Below are 23,468 nucleotides of genomic sequence, written 5' to 3'. Positions count from 1 at the left end.
TGGCAGGAGAGTGCCCTGGCCGGCCCTGGCCCACCTAATCCATCATCACCATGAATTCTCTATCAGGGGCAAAAGATAGATCTTTGGTGCTTTGCAGAGTCTGAGGAACCCCAGACTCTCCCAGTGCCGTGGGAATCTGTGGGTACGTTTTCTAGACTCCGTGACTCTTGAAGACTATCTTGAGACCAAAAGATCATCTCGATTATTTTGGACGAGAGCGAAACCGAAGGAAACATCTCTTGGCTAGTGCTTCTGGCCTCTTTGGAGCCCGGGTCCACATGTGTCTTTCTTAGTGACACGTGATCCCAGAAGAAAGGACAGATCAAATTCACAGCCAGAACACCACCCCAGTTTACCTCTGAGAGCTCACATTTAGAAATGTCAAGAATGTCATCTGCCCCAGCTTCTTTTGCCTAAGGATAAAAAGAAAAAATAAAAAAAAGTGTTCAAACAAAACAAAAAGTGGACAAACCAGGTAAAGAAACATAGAATTAAGGAGCTGCAAGGGACCACAGACACCACCTGGTTCAACTAGTCCATTTTGCAGGGAGACCAAGGATCCCTGCTTTAAGGCCTGAGGTCCAGCAGAGAAGAGCAAACGGACAAGTAATGACAAGTGTGTCTACGGGGGGAAAGTGAAGGCACTGCTGAGCACTTGACGGGGGCCCGAGTCAGAGATTTCCTCTGGGGGTGGGGGAACAGATGGGAGGGAGCACGGCTTGTCTGGGGATGGCATGGAGCCCTGTTTCACGGGGCAGAGGCAAAGATAGGGACGGAAAACCCATTCTCCCTCACCAGACACATCTGGTACTCCAGGCGTTTCCGAGCCTCCTCACTGGGTTTCCGCTTCCGGAAGAAGAGCGGCATCCTTCCTTTTTCCCGGGGCAATCTTCACAACACTAGGGCACAGGAGAGAAGTGAGGGCCTGCGGAATCTGTCACAGCCCCCAACACCCAGAACAGGAAGCACGGTAACACAGAACTTGCAGCTGAAGTGCTGGACTATAAGTTCCTTGAGGGCAGGGGCTGCGTCCAACTTGACCATCAATCTGCGCCCTGAGTCCGGCACAGCAGGTGTTTGATACTCTTTGTTCTCTGCTGACTAAACAATAGGCAGCAGGTGTGGTGGAAGGCGCACAATGGCAAGCGAGGTTACCTGGCTTCCGGCCCACATTTGCCACGGGCCCACTGTGAGACCCTGGCACACCCTTTCCCATCCTGGGCCCCCATCTCTCCTCCACGTTAGACAAGGGGGTTGACCTGGAGAAGTTTCCTAGGGTCCTTTCCAAGGATGCTCTTGAGAACTCTAACAGCCTCAGCTGATGAATCACTTCCAGCCCCTGAAGCACTGTCAGAGTGGCATCAGCAAACCAAACCCGGCAGAGCGCCAGCCGGCCAGGACCTTGGGGAGCTCCATTACATCATAACCAAAGCGATCACTGAGTTAATTAAAAATTCAAAAGCCATCCTCAGGCACCTTACCACTCTCACAGCTATTATTCCATTTGATTCTCACCACAGCCCTGTTTAGAGTGATGAAACTGATGCTTCTCAAGTTCAGAGATCTGCTTATATAGCCTGGGTTGTAACAAAACCAGTCTGAAACTCTGCTCTCTCGAGTCCTGATCCTGTGAAGTTTGCCCCCGACTCCCTGGTGCTCAAACACCTCAGCAAACACACAGTACGCTGTCCTGAACGCAGAGGCCAGGTGCTGACTGCCTGTCCGGTATCTGTGAATATCAGAGCTTGATAAGGGACGTGGATGGGTCAGGAAGCAATCCTCCAGGGAAGCTTCTGGTCAACAGCACAGGCCTTGGGATGAAATAGAACTAAGCTTGAATCCCATATCTGCCACCTGCCAACCACGTCACCTTGGTTCAGCTCTCTGAGCCTCAGTTTCCTCATCTGTAAAGTGTGGACGAGTAATAATGTTACCAACACCTGGTTCTATGAGGATCCAGTGATTTCATATATGTAAAGCCACAGCACAGTACCTGGTACCTAACGAGTGGTCAATAAATGTTAGCCACAGAGCACCACACATCTACTCGAGTTTAAGGAGGCAGGGGGAAGAGGGCTAGGGAGGAGACGCTATTGACACACGCCCAGTCCTCAGGGGGAGGGGTGGAGATCACAACTCTCCGCCCACAGGGGCACAAGCCATCTGGGGAGCCGGCCAAGCCTGCAGAGCTGGCTCAGGCCCCTCTGGTCACCTCACCTGCCTGCAGGGATGGGGAAGAATCTAAAAACAGCCCTCCTCCATCCCTCCCTGATGACCAGCTCTTACCCTGCTGCTCGCCAATGACTAACCCTCCCTCACCCCCTCCCCAAAGTCCAGCCCTCCCCACCTCCTTCCCAAAGGCGGTGCCCCCTCCATCCCTCCCAGAAGATCAGCTCTTCCCAACCTGCTTCCCGAGGCCCATCCCTCATCCATCCCCTCCCCTGACGTCCAGCCCAGTCGAGGAGAACCACACCCATCCTCCCCTGGCTGGACTGGGCAATGCCCGACCTGGCTTTGTAGGTGGACAGGTCCCCGACGAGCGTCCCCTCGGGTGGACCTGAAGGCAGGCCGATCACTCGTAGGGCTTGGTCATGGACGCGGGGTCGCAGACCACCCGGCACGGCCCCCGCGGAGCCCGAGTCTGGTCTCCAAACGCAGGAGCTGGGGACCGAAACTCAGGATCTCAGAAAGTCATGCAGCCCAGAATGACGAAGTCCGAGACTCTGAGAACGGCAGAATCTCAGAATTAAGAGTTGAACCAGATTGAGAGCCAAATAAAACTGTTTCGATATCTACAGCGCTTGCAACACTACGGAGTGAGAAGGGCGCCCGGGTCGCTGTGGTCCCGGGGTCTTAGAATCGGGGTGCGGAACCCTCACAGGAGGGGCGGGGCTCTGGGATTGAGTGAGAGGGACCACGGGTGACCCTCAAGATAAGGGAGAATGGGGAACGGCGGGGCATACGATGTCGAGAGCACCCTTCTCTTCTCTGCCTCCCCGGGGATAAACGCCACGAACCCCACTTCCGAAGCCCTGGTCACAGCTCACCGCAGCGCTGGCTTCTCCAGCCGACAGCCTCCGGCGCCTGCCCACAAGCAACATGGCGGGCAGGGCGTCCCGGGGAGGCTGGGCGGAGACGGCGGTTCTCGCGAGAGCCGCGCTTTCCTGTCTATATCAGGTCCCAGGGAGAGGCCTGCCAGTCTTTTCGCTCGGCTCGGAGGAGGCTAAGGTGCAACTCTCTTCGGTCGTCCCGAATCCGGGTTCATCCGACACCAGACGCCTCCACCATGCCGCCCAAGTTCGACCCCAACGAGATCAAAGTCGGTGCGTGCTCTCGATGTGGCCGGGGCTGCGGGATGTGGCCTCCCTCCGCGCCGCCTGTCGGGCCTGCGGCCCTCGCGCAATGGCCTGTCCCACGTTTTCGGGCTTTCGGGCCGCTGCCTCCTAAAGGCCTCCCCGGCGCTGCGTCCAGGGCGCTGGGGGCTCCTGGGCGAGGCTCTTGCCTTTCCGGGCCTCAGCTTCCCCCCGTGTACGTGGGGAGGGAGGACCGGACGACCCGCGGCGGCTTTGCAGCCCGCACGCCCTAGGGTAAGGTTTGTTTCCGGCGCTTCTCCCGCGAGGCTGGGCTGGGCTGGCGGCCCGGGCAGTCACAACCGAGCCAAAGGCCGCCGCTGTCCCACGTGGCGCCGCGGGCGGTCTGCGCCCGGGGAGGCGGCGGCTCGCCGGCTGGGGGGGCGGGGGTGCATGTGTGGGGCCTGGTCCGCCTCGCTCCCCGCCGAGGCTCTCTCGGTGCTCTTCCGAGAAGAGGCAGGAGGGCGCGTGGCGGGCCCCGGAGGGATGCGGGCAGGGCCGCGGCTCGGGGCTCCCTGTGCTGGGGCCCTGACCTTTCTTTTCTTCCAGTGTACCTGAGGTGCACCGGTGGGGAGGTCGGTGCCACGTCTGCCCTGGCCCCCAAGATCGGCCCCCTGGGTCTGGTAGGTCGGCGTCGGGGCGGGGTGGGGGGTCGTTCATGAACCAGGGTGAGGAGAGCACAGAGAATCTCGGGCTCGTGCAGACAGCGTGCCCGAGGCGCCGGTGGCGGGGAGGGATGCCGTCCCCGACCAGGTCTGAGCGCGGAGGTGGCGCCAGGCGCAGTGCAAGGGTTAGACGTGCGGAGAGAACCTGCTCCCTTGAAGCCGGAGCTTCCTCTCCGACGCCTCTTACCTGCTGCCATCGTATTTGAGGGAGGGCTGGAGGAGGCCACGGGGGAGGGTTTGGAAGTAGAGAGGGTTAGTGACGCTGGCGGCCTACTTGGCCTTGCCTGGTCGGGGAAGCGGACCTGTCGCTGTTGGGAGGGTGACACGGGTCGTGGATGAAGATTCTGGGGAAGCTTCCAGTGGCTCGTGAAGAGCTCTGCTCTCCGTCTCCTGGTTAATGTGACCGGCATGCCCCCTGACCAGCCTTATTGACAGGCCTCCCCTCTTCCATTTTATGTCATGAGGCCTCTCCTCCTTGGACAGCGGTCTCCTGTCCCAAACCTCTCCCTCCTTGCTTAGTTTCCCTTGCCAGTCTTCCTGCCCTTCTTGGGCCCTTAGCTCAGCTGGCACTCGCTGGACGTCTCCGGAGCCTTTAGGCTGGTGGTCACTAGGGAGCTGTAAAGGAGCCCATCCCCACAGGTGAACTCGTGTTGGTCTCACACAGGAACCCAGTATCTTTAAGGTTCCCCATGTAACTGGAATATAACTGGTTGAAAGTCCCTACGTTACCACCTAGGTCCTTATGAGAAGGTAGGCAGCTAAGGGACTTGGCCCCTTGTGGCCTTGAGCCTGTGGCTTAGAGCCCTGGACATTCTTGACCCCCAGCTTCATTTTCCCAATTTACACTGTGGTGACAGTCACAACTTGAGCCGATAGGTGCAGTTCTGTGCTGCTGACAGCTTCTCTGTGCCAGATAAAGAAAGTGTGGGATCCTGCCAAGTGAGAAGGACTGGGCAGATTTTCGGGCTCTGGTTCGATTTAGGCACAATGTGATTCCATTCATTTATTTCTACAGTCTCCAAAAAAGGTGGGCGATGACATCGCCAAGGCAACTGGTGATTGGAAGGGTCTGAGGATCACTGTGAAACTGACAATCCAGAACCGACAGGCTCAGGTACTTGGTTCAGGGGGATGGGGGCAGAGGTAGCAACGCCCTGGGATTCCTGGGGGTAGATCTTTGCTTCTGTAGGCAAGGCTTTCTGGAGAGCGTGCAAAGACATGGGTTCAAATGTTAGCTCTGTCAGTTGTGTGAGATTGAGCAAATCACTTAGTCCTCCTCAGGCAGGATGTGTTTTCGACTGAAAATTCCTTGAAAGTATAGCAAACCTGGTGTCTGGCCTGTGGTCTCAGGCGAGGTGCACAGTTGTATGGATCGTGTTCTTGGAGGGTGGGGTAGGGTTTACTCATACTGGAATCTCTTGTGCAGATTGAGGTGGTACCTTCTGCCTCTGCCCTGATCATCAAAGCACTCAAGGAACCACCAAGAGACCGAAAGAAGCAGAAAAACAGTGAGTGGCCTTTTGCCTGGTAATCTGAGTGGTGGTGTCTACCCAGGGTTTGATACTTTGCTGCACGTTTTCCCTTTAATGAAACGTAGGGATGGCATGGGCATTCAATGTTAAGCTGTGACCACGCCAGGAGCCACTAAGAAGTGTCATGTGGGTCTCCAGGATCCCTGGTGTGGGGCTGGTCCCACTCACAGCACACAGGAGGGCTATATAGTAGGCAGGGGGAAGCAACTGAGAATGATGACCAGGAATCGGGAGAGGCCACTGGTGAGCTGTGAGCTGGATGACACCCAGCAGCTCAACTAACCTTAGTAAGGGAAGCTTGTCTCTTCCCATCTCTGAAACAGTCTCTTCCACGTAAGGTGGGCAAAGATTTGGTTTGGCCCCTAGCCACCCGCCACTGCACCTGACCAGTTCTCTTGGCTGGTGCAATCCAGTGGTGAGCTGATAGTAAACCCCAGCTTAGGAAACAGGGTTGTTCTTCATGTGGATGACTCTGTGCCGAAAGCATGGGAACAGCCTGGAAACAGGGAGCATGTGATGTGGGCTGCTCCAGCCTCGGCTGGTGACAAAGCTTTTTGCTGTTTTCTGCAGTAAAGCACAGTGGAAACATCACCTTTGATGAGATTGTCAACATTGCTCGACAGATGCGGCACCGGTCATTGGCCAGAGAACTCTCTGGTAAGAGTGGGATGACAGGGAACCGCCTTAATTGTGATGTGGGGTGTGTTTTCACTGAGCAGTAGTGGTTTCCCACTTGAAGGGGACTTTACTCTGTAAGACCCAAAATGAGGGTGCCATGTCTTCTGGGTTTGAAAGAATGGTTTGAGATTGTGTGAGGGTGTGGGCTGGATGTGTTTGCTCTGGGTGTTGAGGGGCCCATGGAGACTGCATTCAGAGCCTAGAGAACTGAATGGGGCTCTGAATTTGGAGCAGGGATGTTAGGTTATTCCTGGTGTGCTGTAAAATAGGGGTATTCCTCTCCTCGCCTGCCATGAAACTCCACTGCTTGTGAGGATTGTGAGGGACTCACTGACAGCCCCTCGGATAATGCCATCTTTTTTTCATAGGAACCATTAAAGAGATCCTGGGGACTGCCCAGTCTGTGGGCTGCAACGTTGATGGTCGCCACCCTCATGATGTCATCGATGACATCAACAATGGTGCTGTGGAATGCCCAGCTGTAAGTGGCTTCTACATCAGTTTTGTTTGTTTAAAATCAAGGCAAAAGCTGGAGGGAAACTAACATTTTCATGGAGATAAGCTAGAAAGTTCTAGAAATGGTCAGTAGTGGGGTCAGATGATAAGGATTTCTAGTCCCGTTAACTGATGTCTCTTTTTTCTTTCCCACAGAGTTAAGACTTGGTGAGGACAGTACTTCAATAAAGGATCACCTGACAACCAATGGGCTTTTGGATGTGGCCTCTTTCTTGGAGGAGCTAGCTCCTTTGTGGTCAAATGGTGGTCAGGTGGCCAGTGGGCACCTGTGGAAGTAGCTATCTGGGGAGCAAGCTCATTGTGGGTAACAGATTTCTGCCCTGTATGAGCCTGGCTCAGAAGACACCTAGGAAGGAAGTTCAGTGCTTTTTCCCCGAGCTCCTCCTAAGAAAAAATTGTTGGCTGGGAAGAAAACTTGTAGTTGAGCATGGCTACACAGGGAGGAAGCTCCGCCCCAACCAGTTGAATCATTTGGTGGGTTGGGGGCCCATGGCCTGCAAGACTTCACCACAGCCAAGGTTCAGAACCACTGATGGACAACAAAGGAACCTGACCTTGATGTTGGAGTCGTTAACAGATCCAAGTTACTGTGAAAGTTGGAAGGTCAAGTCAGTTGAGTTGTGGGATTCCTGGCCCCACTGTTCTCCAACCATATTTGCTTTAAGCCAGTAACAGGCTATTTCCTAATGTGTTTTCACCTCTCCCAAGTCTCTTCCTCAGCTTCTCTTAGCGCGGTTCCTTTGGACTCAACTTTCTAGAGCTCATCACTTCTTTGACATTAGTAGACAATATGCAGTGAAGGAAGCCGTGAACTGCGAGACCTCTGGGTGCTGGGATAGGCCACACCTGGGTTGTATGAAGCACCACCTGGGAGGGGCTTCAGGGTCCTGACTAAAGGGAGTTGGGAATGATGAACCCAGGAACCTCACTTCCCTGGCATTAGTCACTGTGCTTTGCCATGAATTTTGTCAGTAGTCCCTTTAAGCAAGAGTATTTCATCACCCCAGGTGCCTTCACGGTTGGAGCACTACCTTGAGCAGAAACTTGGGACTGGGGGGTGGGGGGTGGGGCAGTAGCAGCAGCAATCTGGGACATGTGGCAAGTCACCAAGGACCAATCAATCAGCTAGAGGCCTTAGGCGATGACAGCTGAAGGCACAACCAGCTTCCCTTAGAGCAGGCCAGGAACAGGGAGTTGCCTGGGAAATCAAAGGCTTACCTGACCCAAACCAGGGGAGCAGTGTATTCTTAACTGCTGAGATGGTCATACTAGTTGGGTGTGATGATGGTATGTGTGTCACAGTAGGACCTGGGTCAAATGCAAGGAAGGAAGCGGGCCAATGGGGTCAAAATCTGGATCCAAATGAAATTCAACCATTTTCTGTCAGGAGGAAGAATGACCCACCCACACGGAAAGAATGGCTGTCAGACTTCCAATCTTGTGGGTCCTCCCTGTTAGGGTCTCCCTTTAGTGCCTTGCTGGGAGTTCTTTAGCTTCCTCCTGGATCCTCTGCCTCACTGTCCTTCCCTCTGGGGCTGTTTCCTGACAGCAGTTACGTGCACCTCGAACAGGTTAAAGTGGAGATGAGGCCTGTCGGTGTTTTCTGGAGGTGCAGCCGGCACTAGATTTTCCTAGCATCAGCCTTAGGGAGTGAAGGTCCCTCCCCTACCCGGAAAGAGACTGTAGCATTTAATGGTTGGCCCTAGAACCCCTTTCCTCACTTGGACTTGCCCCCAAATTAGATACCTTAGGCCCCATTGTGCAGAAATGCTCATTTACAGCGTTCCTGGTTCTGCAGCAGCCCTTGATGAAGGGGAGGTTACAAATGTTGCCAAACTTACCTGGCCTCCAAGTAGGAACCAAGTCCATGACCCATGTGACTTGATCACTGACTTATTCTCTATAAACCAAGGTTTCTGGACTGCTTGCTACACAAGGAGCACTGGGGCCCACTGAATAAAGGTGACTAAGGGTGATCTGAGCTGGGTGGTTTCTGCTTTCTGAAGATGTTAGGGAGAAGGAAGAGCATCCCCGACCTCCCACATCCAACATGTATGTAAACAAGGATTTATTAGAGGTGCTTTTGCATGTGGCTCTAGGCTACAGACTATCAAAGTCAGATGTCTCCAGCTGCTTTCAAACTCCCTGCATTTACCTGTCCACTTTGGTCATGTTCCCAGTTACTCTCCAGCATGGAGTTGCTGATGCCTAACGAAGGCCGAGCTACACCTGAAGGCCTTCCCACACTCGCTACATCCATAGGGCTTCACACCAGTGTGAGTTCTCTGATGCTGACTGAGGGATGAACTCTGGTTAAATGCCTTTCCACACTCATTGCACTCGTAGGGTTTTTCTCCTGTGTGAATGATGTGATGTCGAATGAGGGCTGAGCTCTCACTGAAGTACTTCCCACATTCGTTACACTGATACGGCTTCTCCCCAGTGTGGGTCTTTTGGTGGATTATAAGATTCGTACTTTGGCTGAAGGCCTTCCCACACTCGCCGCACTTGTAGGGTCTCTCTCCAGTGTGAGTCCTCTGATGGTTAGTGAGGTTTGCGCTCTGGCTGAAGGCCTTCCCACACATGCTACACTTGTAGGGTTTCTCGCCTGTGTGGATTCTCTGATGCTGAATGAACGCCGCACAGTAACTGAAGGCCTTCCCACACTCGCTGCACTTGTAGGGCTTCTCCCCCGTGTGAGTCCTCTGGTGGTTTGTGAGATTCGCACTGTGTCGGAAGGCCTTCCCACAGTCGCCGCATTCATAGGGCTTCTCTCCGGTGTGAATTCTCTGATGCTGGACGAGGGCAGAGCAGTCACCGAAGGCTTTCTCACACTCACCGCACTTGTAGGGCTTTTCTCCAGTGTGCGTCCGCTGGTGTTTGGTGAGGTTTGCATTCTGGCTGAAGGCTCTCCCGCACTCACCACATCTGTAAGGCTTCTCTCCAGTGTGAATCCTCTGGTGCTGAATGAGAGAGGAGCTCTGGCTGAAGGCCTTCCCACATTCGTTGCACTCGTATGGCTTCTCCCCAGTGTGGCTCTTCTGATGCTGAGAAAGGGAAGAACAGTAACTGAAGGCTTTGCCACATTCGTTACACGCGTATGGTTTTGCTCTGTGAGGTTTCATCACGTCTGCCTCCTTCCTGAAGCTCTGTCTATGTGTTTCCCATTTCTGGGGTCTCACTTCTGTGGCAAGTTTCTGTTGTGGAGAGAGGACTGGTCTCAGATTGAAGCTCTTCCCCAGCGCACTGTTCCTGTGACCTAACTCCCCAGGGGGCATCTCTACACTTGAGTCTCGGAATGATTCTCCAGAAATGTCTTGCTTGGGTGGTGATTCAGATACAATCTTCTGGTCTGAAAAAAATGTAGAAAAGCATTTTTTTTTTAACTTTGGTGGAAGAAGAGATACTCCCAAAATACAGAAGGCTGAAGGAGTCTGGCTCTTAGGCAGATGGGTTTGATGCCTCCTTCCTGTCCCCCAGGACATTTCTGTTCTAAACCCCAAATCATGACCCAGGTGGCTCCTCAGAGACTTTAGCAGCCTTTATTCCCTCTCCTAACCTGCAAAGGGATGAAGCTTAGCCTCATCTGTTGCCTCAGATGCAATACTTGTCTCCTTATTTCTGATGCTCCTCTCTTCTGTTTTTGCTAAGTATTGGGCAGTCAGTCTCAAGCTGTTGTCTTAGTCTCACAATTCTCAGTGTGGTTTTGGGTAATCTGCCTGCCAGGTTTACATAATTCCCTTGAAAAAGCTGATGACCAGTGCCAGCAGGACGAATGCTTTCACCTGTCCCATCAGTGAGATTTCCAAAGATGGTTAATGCTAGAGCATTGCTAAGGGTGCAGCATCGTGGGAGAGCTTAGACACCAGTGCAGCTGCATAGATTGGGACAACCTTTCTGGAGAGCAATCTAGTCGCATGTGTCAAGCCTTTAAAATGTTGACACCAGAAGTCCACTCGTAAGAACTCATCCTAAAGGACCGGTGAGAAATCACACGGAGCTGTGTCCACAGAGGCACTCATCACAGCGCCACTTGTCAGACAAAAGCAAACACCTACCTGTTTAAAATGAGAGGACCACAGTGTAGCCAATCGAGGGGCACTATTTAGCAATTCTAAGTCATGGCTGAAATCCGTACACTCTAATTCCTTTTACAGAAGGATACACAACGTGAATGTGAGTTGTGTTGTCTTTGGGTTGTGGGGTCAGAGGTGATTTGTATTTTCCTCAATGCTTATCTGTATTTTCTAATGTTCTCCAATGACAGTATTATTTATAAGAAAAGTTATAGAAACATACTGTTAAGAGAAAAAGGTATATATAAAATTACATGCTGTTATGTCATTTTGGAAAAATAAACGACTGCATTCTATGATATGGGGAAGACTGAAGTTTTCCTCTGTGTGGGATGACAGGGGATCTTGGTTCTCTTTTTCATTCTTTTCCAAATTTTAAGTGAACGTGTATTATTGTTACTAGAAAAAAAGTTATTTCAAAAAGAATAAATAACACTGCTTTTATAATAAAATAGATATTTTCTAAAAGAAGAGTTAATGATTCTTACCCCTCTGTGGGACCTCATTCATTCTGAGAGGAGAGCTGAAAATGTGAAGACCGTACTCCATGTGGACAGTGCGAAGCTCAGGCAAGCGTGGCTCTCAGACCCCTCCCCCATCTCCCACACGGGCTGGGGGGCGCGGGTGGAGGTTTAGGGAGGGCTGTGGAAGAGCTTCTTGTCACTGGGTCAATGTTCCTGAAGAGCCTTCCGTCTCTACCTCATTTCTCAGAGGAGAGACGAGCAGGGGGAGTTCTAGCTCCCTTTATTCAAATTTCTATATACAGTCTTGATCCAGGCTGCCTGGGTTCAATTCTTGGCTCTATTTCCTACTAGCTGTGTGACTTTGGGCACATAACTTAATTTTTCTATGTCTTGGATTTATTCTCTGAGAATGCTGCTCTCTTGCAAGATTATTGAGGGTTTAATGAGTCAAAACACACGAAGGCCCCAGAACAAGACGCGAGGAGTAGCTCAATGTTTTTCGAGGGCTTGTCATCACGTGGACCTCTCCTCGTGAACCATCCGAATGGTTTCCCGTGAAGCAGATCTCCCTCTGAGGTGCACGTGCGTACGTAATGCCTCGTCTACCAAGAGCACAGATGTCCTGTTTTGGGTCGAGAGCGTCTCTATGGAACTGGGTATTTGATCATATATGGCTTTGACAGCTCTCACAAACAGACCATCTATCTGAGTAAAAGATGCAAAGAAGAAGAATAGTGACAAGAAAAGCAGTGGGAAAAAGAAGCAATTCAGGAGACCATGTGATGCTCATGAATTGTCACACCTCAGCCACCTCTCCCTTGGGTGCTGGCTCCTGTATAAAACTGTCCCATGACATCCCAAGCCAAATATACCCAAAACAGAACTGCTGATTTTCCCTTTTGAGCCAGTGTCTTTGCCAGTCTTCCCTTTCACCCAACTGCTCAGGCCAGGGTCATCCTTCAAGCCTCTATCCCTCACATCCAGTTCACTAGCAAGTCCTGTTGGCTTTCACACCAGAGTAGGCCCCAACTCCTGCTGATGAGCCACGCTCATGTCTCTCTGGAATGTCTGCAACAGACTCCTAACTGATCTTCCTCCTTCTACTCTTGAACCCTGAAAGTCGATTCTCCACATCCACGGAGTTATCTTTTTAAACACAAATACAGCCATGCATCGCTCAACAGTGGGGATCCGTTCTGAGAGATGCATCATTAGGCGATTTCGTTATTGTGCAAACATCATCAAGTGTACTTACACAAACCCAGATGGTATACCTAGTCTATACAGTACTAACCTTATGAGACCAGGGGCATAAATGCAGTTTGTTGTTGACCGAAATACCACTATGCAGTGCATGACTGCACTGTCCCTTCCCTGCTCAAAACCCTCAGTGGCTTCCCAACTTCCTATCTGAATAAAATCTGAATGCCTTGCCGTGGCCTCCAAACCCCACCGTGATCCACCCCCTGCTTTCCACTCTCCCTGCTGTTTACTGAGTCCTAGGGCTTTCTGATCCTAACACAAGCCAGGCTCATTCCCAACTCTGAGCTTTGGTACATGTTGTGGCCCAGAATGTTCCTCTCCCAGGTACTCACATGGCTGGCTCATTCTCTTCCTTCAGATCTCAGCTCCAATGTCACCTCCTCAAAGTGGTCTTTCCTATTCATCTGATCTAAAAGAGCCCCCACCCCATCCGTATTCCCATTCTCATCTTTGTACCCACAGTCACTACCCCCATGCGACTTTGTTTTCCTCACAGTGTTCACCACTATCCAGTAGGATATCAGTTATTTTGTTTCCTCATTTTATTTATGTTCCTCACTAGGATATAAGCAGGGGCTATGTCTTGTTCTCCGTTGTACCTCCGGTAGCTAAAACAATACCAGGCATGTACCAAATGCTTAATTCACATTTGTTGACTGAAGGAATAGCAAAATGAGTGAGAATGAGGCAGACCGATCAGCTGGGTCTAGGGAAACAGCGTCTGCGACAGAAGTTCCCAAAGCCAGCAGTGAGACAGAGCTACTTTAAAGACCTGGGTCTATCAGAGTGGGAAGGGTGGGATGGGAGAAGAGAGGCCCAGGAGGCGCAGCGATGCCCAGGATGCTCTATGGTCTCAGAGCAGAGGTGTAACCCCACAGAAGCAGTGTTGTAGTCACTGTCATAGCCAGATTTAACACTTTCCTCTAACCACTTCCCTATCATAGAGCTAATACAGCACACCATCACTGAAAACTTTTTTTCTCATGTATTAGTGTATAAAATAAGTAAGAAAGGTTTTGTTATCCACATTTTTCAGACATAGAAACAAATAACCACCTCGTTTAGTGGTTTACTTTGAATCCATGTAGTTACCACATAGCAGGTAAGGACCTGAATGCCTGTCTTTCATGGGTCTGTATGCAAAGTTGCTTCCATACTATACTCGACACTACGACCTCGGAGCACAGACCCTTGGTGGTAGCACTGTCTCCCAACTTCTGTTTCTAATAACATGGTCACTGGAACCTTTCTGAGTAACCTTTTAGGATCTTAAACCCCTCTGAGACTGTGATGAACCCTTTTTGCAGAAAAATGCAGTTATTGCCGTAGCCACAAAACACCGCATTCAATTTCTGAAGCTCCATACAGGGTCTGTGGTCAGGTTAAAAGGCCCTGCACAACAAACACAGTGCTGGGAAGGCGGGGCTCTTGGGAGGGAGAAGGAAGTGGCAGGACTAGCGAGGCTCCCTGCAGGAGGTGTTTCAGCAAGGATGGGGGTGTCTGTAGTAACAAAGAGGGCTGAGGTGATGGGGGACAGGCCGCTCAGAAAGAGGATGACAAGACGGGAAGGAGAAGAGAGTTCAGACGAACCATGTAGAAAATAAGCCAGGGCTTTGTTTTCATTGCCCTACAGCAACAATAATCACTAAGCACAGATATGAAGCATTAGGCTGCATTATGAGAAAAATTTAAAACTTTGTCACTTGAAAGTGGTTAAGTTCCTTGGTACCTCTGAGGCTTTCAGTTTCAAAATATCAAAAGTGGCTGGAATCACAGGGAAAAGCTACTGAGGCCCAGCCAGAGGTCCCACAACAGCAGGGGCTGAAATATGAAGATCAAGGTGGGGTGCGCAACCATAGATGAATAGCGAGAGAAACAAGGAAATTATGGTTTCCCTTACTTTTATTTTTCCTGAGTTTTTTAGTATCTTTAGAAAATTCTGGCATAGCCAAGTAAAGGGAGAGAAGGGAAGGGGGCGCTAGAATCCAATTAAGGGCCAGAGAGGGGAGCAGCCGCAGGTGTGACAGCTGGAGGTATGGGTAAAGGTGGGCACCTGAGATCCTCAGTCAGGCGAAGGCCAAGCTGCTAGGCCAGCGCAGATGATGCATTCCCCCAGGGCTAGCAATACCACCTGTGCCCCAAACGTCTCCCAGCCCGGGGAGACTTGATGAGGAGGCGGCATGGAATAGCAGGCTTTGGAGTCCAACAGACCTTGCCTCAAACCCCAGCCTCACCGCTTTCTAGCTGTGAGGGTCTGAACCAGCGAGTCAGCCTCTTTCAGCTTAAATTTCCTCAGCTGTAGAATGGGAATAACAATATCTCCTTCCCAGCGCTGATAAACGAATCAAATGCACCAATGTATGCTTCAAAGGGGCCTTTGCTCCCGAGACTCCATGGGCTTCATGCCTGCCCACTCACCTGGACAGGGACTCCTTAGGCCTTCTCCCTCCAGCACCCACGAGCCTTCCCTTTGCTCCAACTGAGAGTTCATGCCAGCCTGGGATACTGGAAGTCCTAGTCAAGGGGAAAAAATGGGCTTTAGAGATCTGTACTAAGTACAAATGGCCACCAAGAACTCAAGGGAGCAGAAAAAGGTCAATTAGGTCATTCATTCAACAACTCTTTATTGAGCACTTACTTAGTGCCGGGCACCAGGAGATACAGCAGTAAATAAGACAGATATGATGTCAACGTCTTGGTAAAGCACTTCTGGAAGGAGCTAAAGAAACACCCTCAAGGAGGGGTCAAGCCAGGGAGTTAAGCTAAGCCCATAAAGCAAGCTATAGGAAGACAGGAACTCACTGAATATGGAAGAACTGGCCTGAAGGTCACCTCCCCCTCCTGGGAACCCAGAGACCTTTCACTAGGGAACGAGGAGGAATACACACGATCCCCAGGGTGCATCAGAGCAGTTCCCCATCACTCAGCACTGGAGAGTGCCACAACTTTTCAGAATTGAGCAGACTTGGAATTTTAAATGGTTTCCTTACCCAGTAGGACCAGGTTTCTGGACTTTTCTGGTATCCCTTCCTTGAACCTGTCCTGCGGAGCAGGGACCGAGTGCCTCCACCCCTCCTGGGTACAAGCTTCAGTCACACTGCCGAAGGGCATGGATCCCTGAAACAGAATCACATTCCTTCTAGTCCAGTGGCCTTAGGATATGGGGGAGGGGATATGTCCCTGGGTGAGATGGCCTGGAAAGGGTCTTTGAAAGGGGTCAGGGCTCTGGGTAGTTTCAGAAAAGCTTTTATTGATCACTTCCTATGTGCTTAACACTATACTGGACACTGACACACAAAATAAAATACAGTCTGTCTTGTCTTCACATGTTTAAACTTCTGGTAGACTGTATATAAATGGATAGAAAATGTGTATATATATGAGCAGTAATTGGACAGAAACTAACAGGTGCTTGGGGATTAAAAGAGCCAATACAGAAAAGACAAAATTAGAATGTATGAGTTTATGCAATGAGGAATCAGGTGCAAATTAGCAAAGAAATGTGAAAGCTGAATGTTTCCAGAACATTTAATAAATACTCCTGTGAACTCCGACGTCACACAGTACAGGAGGAGAGCCAGGCAGGTACACAACCACCTGTAGTATGTGTCAAACAGATGGACAGACCAGTTGTTGGGATAACAGAAGAATCCCGGGTGGAGAGCAGGGGCAGGACAATGAAGGAAGACCACAGGGAGAAGGCAATCACTGAGCCAGCCTTGAGGAAAGTTCCTCAGATGGAGGAAGAGAATATGAAGGCTGGGGAGACACCATGAGCAAAGTCATGAAGGCGAGAAAGTCTCCATGCCTATTTTAAGCTCAGGGAATGGTACCTCATTCACCTCGCTGGCATATCAGAAACCTGAGTGTTGTTATCCCCTTTCCTGCAGCTCCCCACAAATCAATTGCCTATTCGTTCTTCCTCCTCAGTATCTCTAGAAGTCACTCATCTCTCTACATGCCCCAGTGCTGTCTTGTTTTAAGCCAGCATCACTTCTCAAATTATAACTAGTTTCCTGACCTCTAATTTTACTTGTTCTTTCAATTCATCCTTAACACTGAGAAATGCATTAAATGGGACAAAGAGGGTCATTTTTTAAAACTATGAAATATTTAAAACATTTGGGTCATTTTATAACAACGAAGAGTACAATTCACTATAAAGATGTAAGTATTATGAACCAAATAACAAATATACAATTCATAAAGGAAAAACTGTAGGAAGTTCAAGGAGAAATTTAAAATATTACAGCTAAGAGAGATGTTAAAACAACTTAGTTGTTGGGTGTTAATAGCAAACAAAAAATAAAGGTATGGAAGAACTGAGCAATTTAATGAATAAGGTTGAGCTAACAGAGCCGCCAAACGCTATGCCCTGCAATCACATTATACTGCTGTTTCATGCTGACAAGAGACAAAGACTCTGTCCCCATGAGCACAGACCAGCCCAATGGGAAAAGAAACCAAAGTGACAATTTTGGAATATCTAAAAAAAATAAAACCACAGGCAAAAACTTTAAATACAAACAAGAAAGGAAGAAAATCAATTAGGGATTTAACTCAAGAGGTTAAAAAAAAAATGAATTTTAAAACAAATCTGTGGAGAGCAGAAGCAAAAAACTAATAAAGAAAAATTTGTTAATCAAGAATAGAACTGATGAGGAAACCCAAGAGCAGATTTTCTAAAAATGAAAATAAATGGAACGATACCTAGTTTAGTCAAGAAGAGAGGGGGGAAGGCAGCTCCTACCCTCACAGAAGACCTACGCAGTGAAATACATCAGAAAAGATTCTGCGGAGTACTCTTAATGAAACGGGGGAAACAGTCATCAAATTCTGCTAAGTGGAAATAAAAGAAGGTTACAAAGCAGAACAAACCCATTTTGGGAAAACAAAAAAGGAAGAATATGACTGAAAGGACACAAACAAAAATGTTAATTATCTCTTTGTGGGATGAAGGGTAATATTGTGTGTGTTTTCTATATTTTACAGGTTTTCTACAATGAACATGAATTTCTTTTGTAATTAAAAAATATTTTTTAAATCCTTAATATTAAAAAGAAAAAGAGAGGCTGCCTCTCACAGTAAATTTCCAACTTACGTGGGGGCCAGCTGTGAGGAGGCCAGCCACCATTCCTTCCTCTCCTGTGCTTTCCTCTTGGGGAAGGGCAGGGTCCAGAGAAGGTGGCTCTGGCGGAAGACAAAGAAACCAATGAGGCACCAAAGTTTACAGCTCACCAAGCTAGAAAATCTCACATTCTCACTCTGAAGAGGGGGTTGAAAGGACATCACAGGCTCCAGGGCACTCAGGCAGAATTTGCAGACCTGCAGTGGGATGTACGTTTTCTCATTCCCTTCCTATCTCAGCAACCCCATCAATTCACTGAGACACGGGGAGGCATTAGAGTCTAACAGACTCTCAAGTATCCCAGATCCACCACTTACCAGCAGCGTGCAAATCACGTAACCTCTCTAAGTCTCATTTTTCTCATCAGTAAATGGGGATAATAATCCCTTGTAAAGTTGCTGTGAAGATTAAAGGAAAATGCAGATAAAGCAGTTGTCATGATGCCTAGCATGTGAGTATACAGTTCGTAAATATCACTATTACTTAGTTCTTTGGAGAAAGTGGCTCTGAAAAATTAAGACATTTGCTTAATTAAAAGAAGAGGTAATGAACAAGCAGGATTCATCCTAAGAACACAAGATTGGTTCAACATACAAAAATTAATCTATAGAAAACACCATGTTAATATAAAGGGAAAAACCCCACACGATCATCTCAATAAACATTGAAAAGGCCATTTTACAAAACCTGACCCCTTTTCAGGATAAAACACACGCAATAAGCTAGGAATAGAAGGGAACTTCCTCAACTTGATAAAAGGCATGTACGGAAAACCCAAAGCTAACATCACAGTTAATAGTGAGAGGAGGATGCTTTCCCCCTACGATCAGGAACAACACAAGGATGGCTGCCCTCGCCTCTATTCAGTATTATACTGGAGGTTCTAGCCAGGGCAATTAGGCAAGGAAAAAAAAATGAAAGGCATCCAGATTGGAAAGGAAGAAATAAAACTATCTCTATTTGTGGATGACATGATTTTGTATGTAGAAAATCATAAGAAATCCACAAAAAACTATCAAAGCTAAACTAGTTCGGCAAGGTTGCAGGATACAAGATGGATATAAAATTAAAAGGAAACATAATCATAAATGGGCAAGACATTTCTCCAGCTATATTTCTATATACTAGCAATGAATAATCCAAAAGTGAAATTTAAAAAATTCCATTTACAAGAGCACTTAAAGAATACAATACCTAGGAAAAAATTTAAAGAAGGAAGTGCAAGACATGTACATTGAACACTACCAAACAATGTTGAAAGAAATTATAAAAGATCTAAATAAATGGAAAGATATCCCATGTTCATGGATTGGAAGGCAATAATCATGGGATGGCAATACTCACCAAATTAATCTACAGAGTCAATGCAATCCCTATCAAAATCTCAGCTGGCATTTTTACAGAAACTGATAAGCTGATCCTAAAATTCATATGGAAATGCAAGGGACCCAGAATAGCCAAACAATCTGGAAAAAGAAGAAAAAAGTTGGAGGACTCACATTCACCACATCAAAACTTTCTACAAAGCAACAGTAATTAAAACAGAGTGGTACTGGTATAAGGACAGACGTATAGACCAATGGAAAAGAACTAAGAGTCCAGAAATAAATCCATACATTTATAGATAAATGATTTTCAGAAAAGTGCCAAGAAATTAAATGGGGAAAGAATAGTCTTTTCAAAAAGCAGTGTTGGGACAACTGGATATCCACATGCCAAAGAATTAAGTTGGAATTCCTACCTCACACCACATATAAAAATTAGCTCAAAACAGATAAAAGACCTAAATGTAAACGTTAAAACTCTTAGAAGAAAATATAAGTATAAATCTTTATGACCTCTGATTAGGTAATGGTTTCTTAGATACGACACCAAAAGCACAAGCAACAAAAGAAAAAATAAATTGGATTTTATCAAAATTAAAAATTTTGTGCTTCAAAGACACTATCAAGAAAGTTAAAAGATAACCAAAGAATGGGAGAAAAATCTCTGCAAATCATGGATCTCCTAAGGGTCTAGTATCCAGAATATAGAAAGAATTCTTATAACTCAACAATAAGACAACTCAATTTAAAAATGGGCAAAGGATTTGAATAGCTATTTCTTCAAGCAAGATCTATAAATAGTCAATAAGTACATGAAAAGATGCTCAACATTAGGCATTGAAGAAACGCCATATCTTCACTGCCATATCTTTGACATACTTAGATATTAAACAGAGTTACCATATGTCAGAGCATCTCCTCTCTTCTTATATATTATATATACCTCTCAGGAACATACCCAAGAGAAATGAAAACACGTCCACACAAAAACTTGTGCATGCATGTTCACAGCATTATTCACAACAGCCAAAACTGGAAACCACCCAAATGTCCATCAGCTGCAGATAAACAAAATGTCGACCATCCACATAACGGCCTATTATTCAGTCATAAAAAGAAGTGAAGCACGTTTATTCATGTTACGATACGGATGAACCTTGAAACATTATGCCAAGTGAAACAAGCCAGACACATATATTGTATGATTCTATTTTTAAGAAATGTCCAGAATAGGCAAACCCACAGGGACAGAAAGTAAATGAGTGGTTCCCAAGGCCTAAGGGGGAAAGGGAATGGGGAGTGATGGTTAATTGGTATGGGTTTCTTTTCCGGGTGATGAAAATGTTATGGATTAAATAGTCGTTGATGGTTGCAGAACTTTGTTAGTATACTAAGAGCCACTGAATTGTATACTTTAAAAGTGAATATTATAGCATGTGAGTTATATCACAATAAAAAAAATAGTAGAGGTAGTGTAGTTCTCAGAAATAGCTCAGAAAGAGAAATAAATAGGTCTGGATACTGGTCTCAGTACAGACCTTATGTTACTGCGTTGTACCTAATTCCACCGTGTCTTATTTTCCTCTGGTAGTATGGGGAGGATGATAACCATTCTGTTTGTTCCTAGGTCTCTCGGAAAGTGAACATAAAATGCTGGATGTGAAATTGCACTTGAAGAGTTATAGACCAATAGATGGACCCCTTGATCTAGGGGAGGACGGCACAGGCCTCGGTGGTTAAGATTATAAGATTATACACACATTTGTTCTGTAACGGGTTCAAGGTGCTTTCAAAAACGTTCTTTTACTTGATGCTTACAGTTCTAAGAGGTAAACGAGGTAATTAAGGTTATTTTATCCTTTCCTCTATTAGGAAACACAGCTTTAAAAACCTGACCGGTACTCCACAGCTTAAACGGGAACCCTAGCTTTCTGATTGCAAATCCCCAGTATCCTCCATGACTCCCCTATCCAGCTAGGTTAAACAATCTCAGGCAGAGCCAACAGGTTCCTGTTCCGAGCATCTTGGCTGCCTCAAGAAGGGCTGGAAGATCAGAAGCAGCAGAGACCTTGGGTACGTCCCACTTTCCTTCTCCGGGCCCATTTCTAATGCCATCGGTCCATCAAGCAGATCGCGGTAAGGGGTAGGACACTCAGAGATAGGCTCTTCTTTTTTAGATAGGTCAACTTTTTTGACCCCACAATTCTTTATTCAAAAAAGGATCGTCCCCAACCACTTGCGGAAAGGATAACCGCAGAGCTCTGGTCCGGGTCGCACAGCAGTCTCAGTGGGCAAGCTGGAACAAGCAGCCGGATCTCCCGCAAACCTCTCCCTCCATCACTCCTTCTCACCTCCTTCCTCCAGCATCTGGGTCGCACCTCGCGCCACCGCCTCCCAGCGGTTTGCTAAGCGTCGGCGTCGCTTCTCTGCAGCCGCAGCCCCACTCCGTAGGCCTGCTCTGACCGCCCCCGGGCGGGACTCTTCTCTCCGGCCTCTCCCCTCTGGGGCCGGGTCTGAGCCCGCGGTGCTGGTTCCTGGGAGGTCCAGTCGGGCCTGTCCAGCCGGGTCTCTCACTGTCTCCCCAGCCACAGCCAAGGCCTTGGCTCAGGAGCCCGTGGCGCAACAGCCGACTCGGTCTCGAGCAGCACTCCGCGCGAGGAAACCGCTGCGCGCCAGCTGAGAGAGGTAACGCGTACCGCTGCGAGCTCAAATCCTGCGGTCGCAGGAACTGCCTAACGCCAGGCCCTACTCTCGCGCCAAAGGGGACGCAGCTGAATAGCGTCACTTCCGGTCATGCGCACATGCCTCCTCGTCCCCGCCGAACTCCATTTCCCAGAAACCTCCGGGATCTGTTCCCGGCCAAAGACTTTTTCTTTCTCGGTGCTAGGTTTGTGATCCGTACGATCCTGAGAGGCTTCTGCCTGTTCTTGCTCCCAGAACCTATTTCCCATCATGCTTTGTTGTACATGCCTTTCTGGTCCACCGGAATCCAATGGCTGTGGCCGCTGAGGCAGGACGCAGCTGGGCCGCGAAGGATCCTGGGAGTGGTGGTTTAGCGCAGGGACAGGTCTATGCCGGCTCTGGGCGCCTAGTTTCTCTTCAGCAGTTTGACGTTCCCAGCACCGGGTCGCTGGTCACGGGGATCGTTTCTTTCCGCAAGTTTCAGCTCGGGGCTCAACCCCAGCCATCTTCATGGTCCTTTTGAGCTTTACTGAAAGTTTGGGGACCACGCAGTGATTTCAGGGGTAGAAGCACACTTCCGTAGTGTTCGATCAGCACTCTTTTGGGAGGAGATTCCTGACTATTGTCAATGGGCTTCCCCAGAGCACTGATGAAATTGCCCCTCAAGCCTGTTGAAAATTCTTCGCTACTCATCAATTTTCTGATGACCAATTCAGTCTTAGGGGCATTTTGATGTTGAGAAGATGGGAATGTGTTACCTGGGAAGCAGAAATGAGTCTGAGGTTCCTAAGGCCTTTTTTCATTTTGTGCTGTTTCTGTCCCTTGCAGTCACAGCCGGTAGCATTTTTTTCAAACATGATTCTCTTAAGTTTGTGGGTCTTCTATGAATCTTAGTGGGATTCCCTCCATTAGGCAAGCCACACCCACAGATCTCTGAGATACGCCCTCCTCCACCTTGGACTTCTGCAGTTTGGGGCTTACAATTTGGGAGGTCGGCAGTCTGAGATGGATCTCCTTGCTAGAATAAAAGTGTTGGTAGGGTTATGTTCCTTCTGGAGGCTCTTGAGGAGAATCTGTGTCCTTGCTTTTTCCAGCCTTCAGGGGCTGCCTGCATTCCTTGGCTCGTGGCCCTTTCTGGCTGGTGCTGTTCTCCCCACCGCCCCAAGGTCCGGCGCTCTGTAGTGGCCAATGGGTGGTAGCAGAGGGTTTCTTGCCTTAGTCTTGCGGTCCCACCCATGGCCACTGGGAGGTAGCAGAGTGCTTCACGCTTCAGCTAATGCAATTTTGCCCCTGGCCACTGGGCGGCGTTAGGGCACTCCTTGCCTCAGGTTCGCGGAAGGGAGGATTCCCCTGGAAGTTGTTCAGGGGACGGGGATGGGAGATGGGGTGGGTGTCGGTGGGCAGTGCAGGTTGCTGCCCTGGAATGGGAAGAGCACAGCTTCTGCTGCACCTGTCCTCTGGGGATGTTCCATCCTGTCTCTCTTCTCCGTGGTCCTGTGCCTGATGGTGCTGGGCTGGGCTCCTGGGGCGGATACGGGACTGTCAGCTAGGGCTGGCTCGTGGTCCCTTGGCATCTTTTGCTCTGGTGGGTAGTCCTCAAAGGAGTCTAAGGAGACCTCTGAAGAGCGTGTGTCCACAGTCGTTGGTACCTATAGGTGGGTGCTGGTAGCAATCAGAGGTGGTATGGGTGGGAGTGGCCGAGGAAGCAGGGTAAGAAATAGAAAATAAAGAGAAAAATGTGTAAAGCTTTCAGATGTCCCTTTACGAGGCACCCTTGAGCCTCATACCA

General features: G+C 48.7%; 3 protein-coding genes and 1 non-coding gene across 16 annotated transcripts in view; 2 read left to right on the top strand and 2 right to left on the bottom strand.

Annotated features, from left to right (window-relative positions):
- LRSAM1 (leucine rich repeat and sterile alpha motif containing 1) overlaps positions 1 to 3,180 on the bottom strand; it is a 40,811-nt gene extending 37,631 nt beyond the window's left edge. For 6 of the 10 annotated variants that reach the window (XM_070596587.1, XM_070596589.1, XM_070596580.1 and 3 more), the window contains exons 1-4: positions 3,048 to 3,180; positions 2,509 to 2,723; positions 796 to 899; positions 357 to 413 (exon numbers count right to left, since the gene is read on the bottom strand). Coding sequence is in view for 7 of the 10 variants with exons in the window: in XM_070596580.1 (XP_070452681.1) it covers positions 357 to 413; positions 796 to 867 (129 nt within the window). In the remaining 3 variants the exon portion in view is untranslated. Of the gene's footprint in view, positions 1 to 356; positions 414 to 795; positions 900 to 2,508; positions 2,724 to 3,017 lie in introns of all 10 variants that reach the window. The other 4 variants (XM_070596588.1, XM_070596581.1, XM_070596585.1 and 1 more) reach the window with 2 other exon arrangements.
- Positions 3,181 to 3,188: 8 nt separating this feature from the next.
- RPL12 (ribosomal protein L12) lies at positions 3,189 to 6,928 on the top strand. Its single transcript, XM_070596593.1, has 7 exons — positions 3,189 to 3,323; positions 3,900 to 3,973; positions 5,031 to 5,129; positions 5,442 to 5,523; positions 6,118 to 6,204; positions 6,594 to 6,706; positions 6,877 to 6,928. The coding sequence occupies exons 1-7, from the start codon at positions 3,287 to 3,289 to the stop codon at positions 6,880 to 6,882; spliced, it is 498 nt and encodes a 165-aa protein (XP_070452694.1). The 5' UTR covers positions 3,189 to 3,286; the 3' UTR covers positions 6,883 to 6,928.
- Positions 5,917 to 6,044, top strand: LOC139079779 (small nucleolar RNA SNORA65). Its single transcript, XR_011533714.1, has one exon. It is a non-coding gene; the product is annotated as a small nucleolar RNA SNORA65 (small nucleolar RNA).
- Positions 6,929 to 8,794: 1,866 nt separating the features above from the next.
- ZNF79 (zinc finger protein 79) lies at positions 8,795 to 22,862 on the bottom strand. Of its 4 annotated transcripts, XM_070596591.1 has the most exons (6): positions 19,017 to 19,133; positions 17,990 to 18,070; positions 17,646 to 17,734; positions 15,535 to 15,661; positions 14,963 to 15,058; positions 8,795 to 10,093 (listed from the first exon to the last, which is right to left on the bottom strand). In XM_070596591.1, exons 3-6 carry the CDS (start codon positions 17,676 to 17,678, stop codon positions 8,922 to 8,924), a joined length of 1,428 nt encoding a protein of 475 aa, XP_070452692.1. In that variant the 5' UTR covers positions 17,679 to 17,734; positions 17,990 to 18,070; positions 19,017 to 19,133; the 3' UTR covers positions 8,795 to 8,921. The 4 variants fall into 4 exon arrangements, with proteins under 4 accessions (XP_070452692.1, XP_008509771.1, XP_070452691.1 ...); XM_008511549.2 differs by lacking the exons at positions 17,990 to 18,070; positions 19,017 to 19,133 and adding an exon at positions 21,349 to 22,862; XM_070596590.1 differs by having other exon boundaries at positions 17,646 to 18,070; positions 19,017 to 21,731.
- Positions 22,863 to 23,468: the final 606 nt, after the last annotated feature.

This window comes from Equus przewalskii, chromosome 26 (genome assembly GCF_037783145.1).
Source record: "Equus przewalskii isolate Varuska chromosome 26, EquPr2, whole genome shotgun sequence".
NCBI lineage: Eukaryota > Metazoa > Chordata > Mammalia > Perissodactyla > Equidae > Equus > Equus przewalskii.
This window is presented reverse-complemented; position numbering and strand designations above follow the sequence as displayed.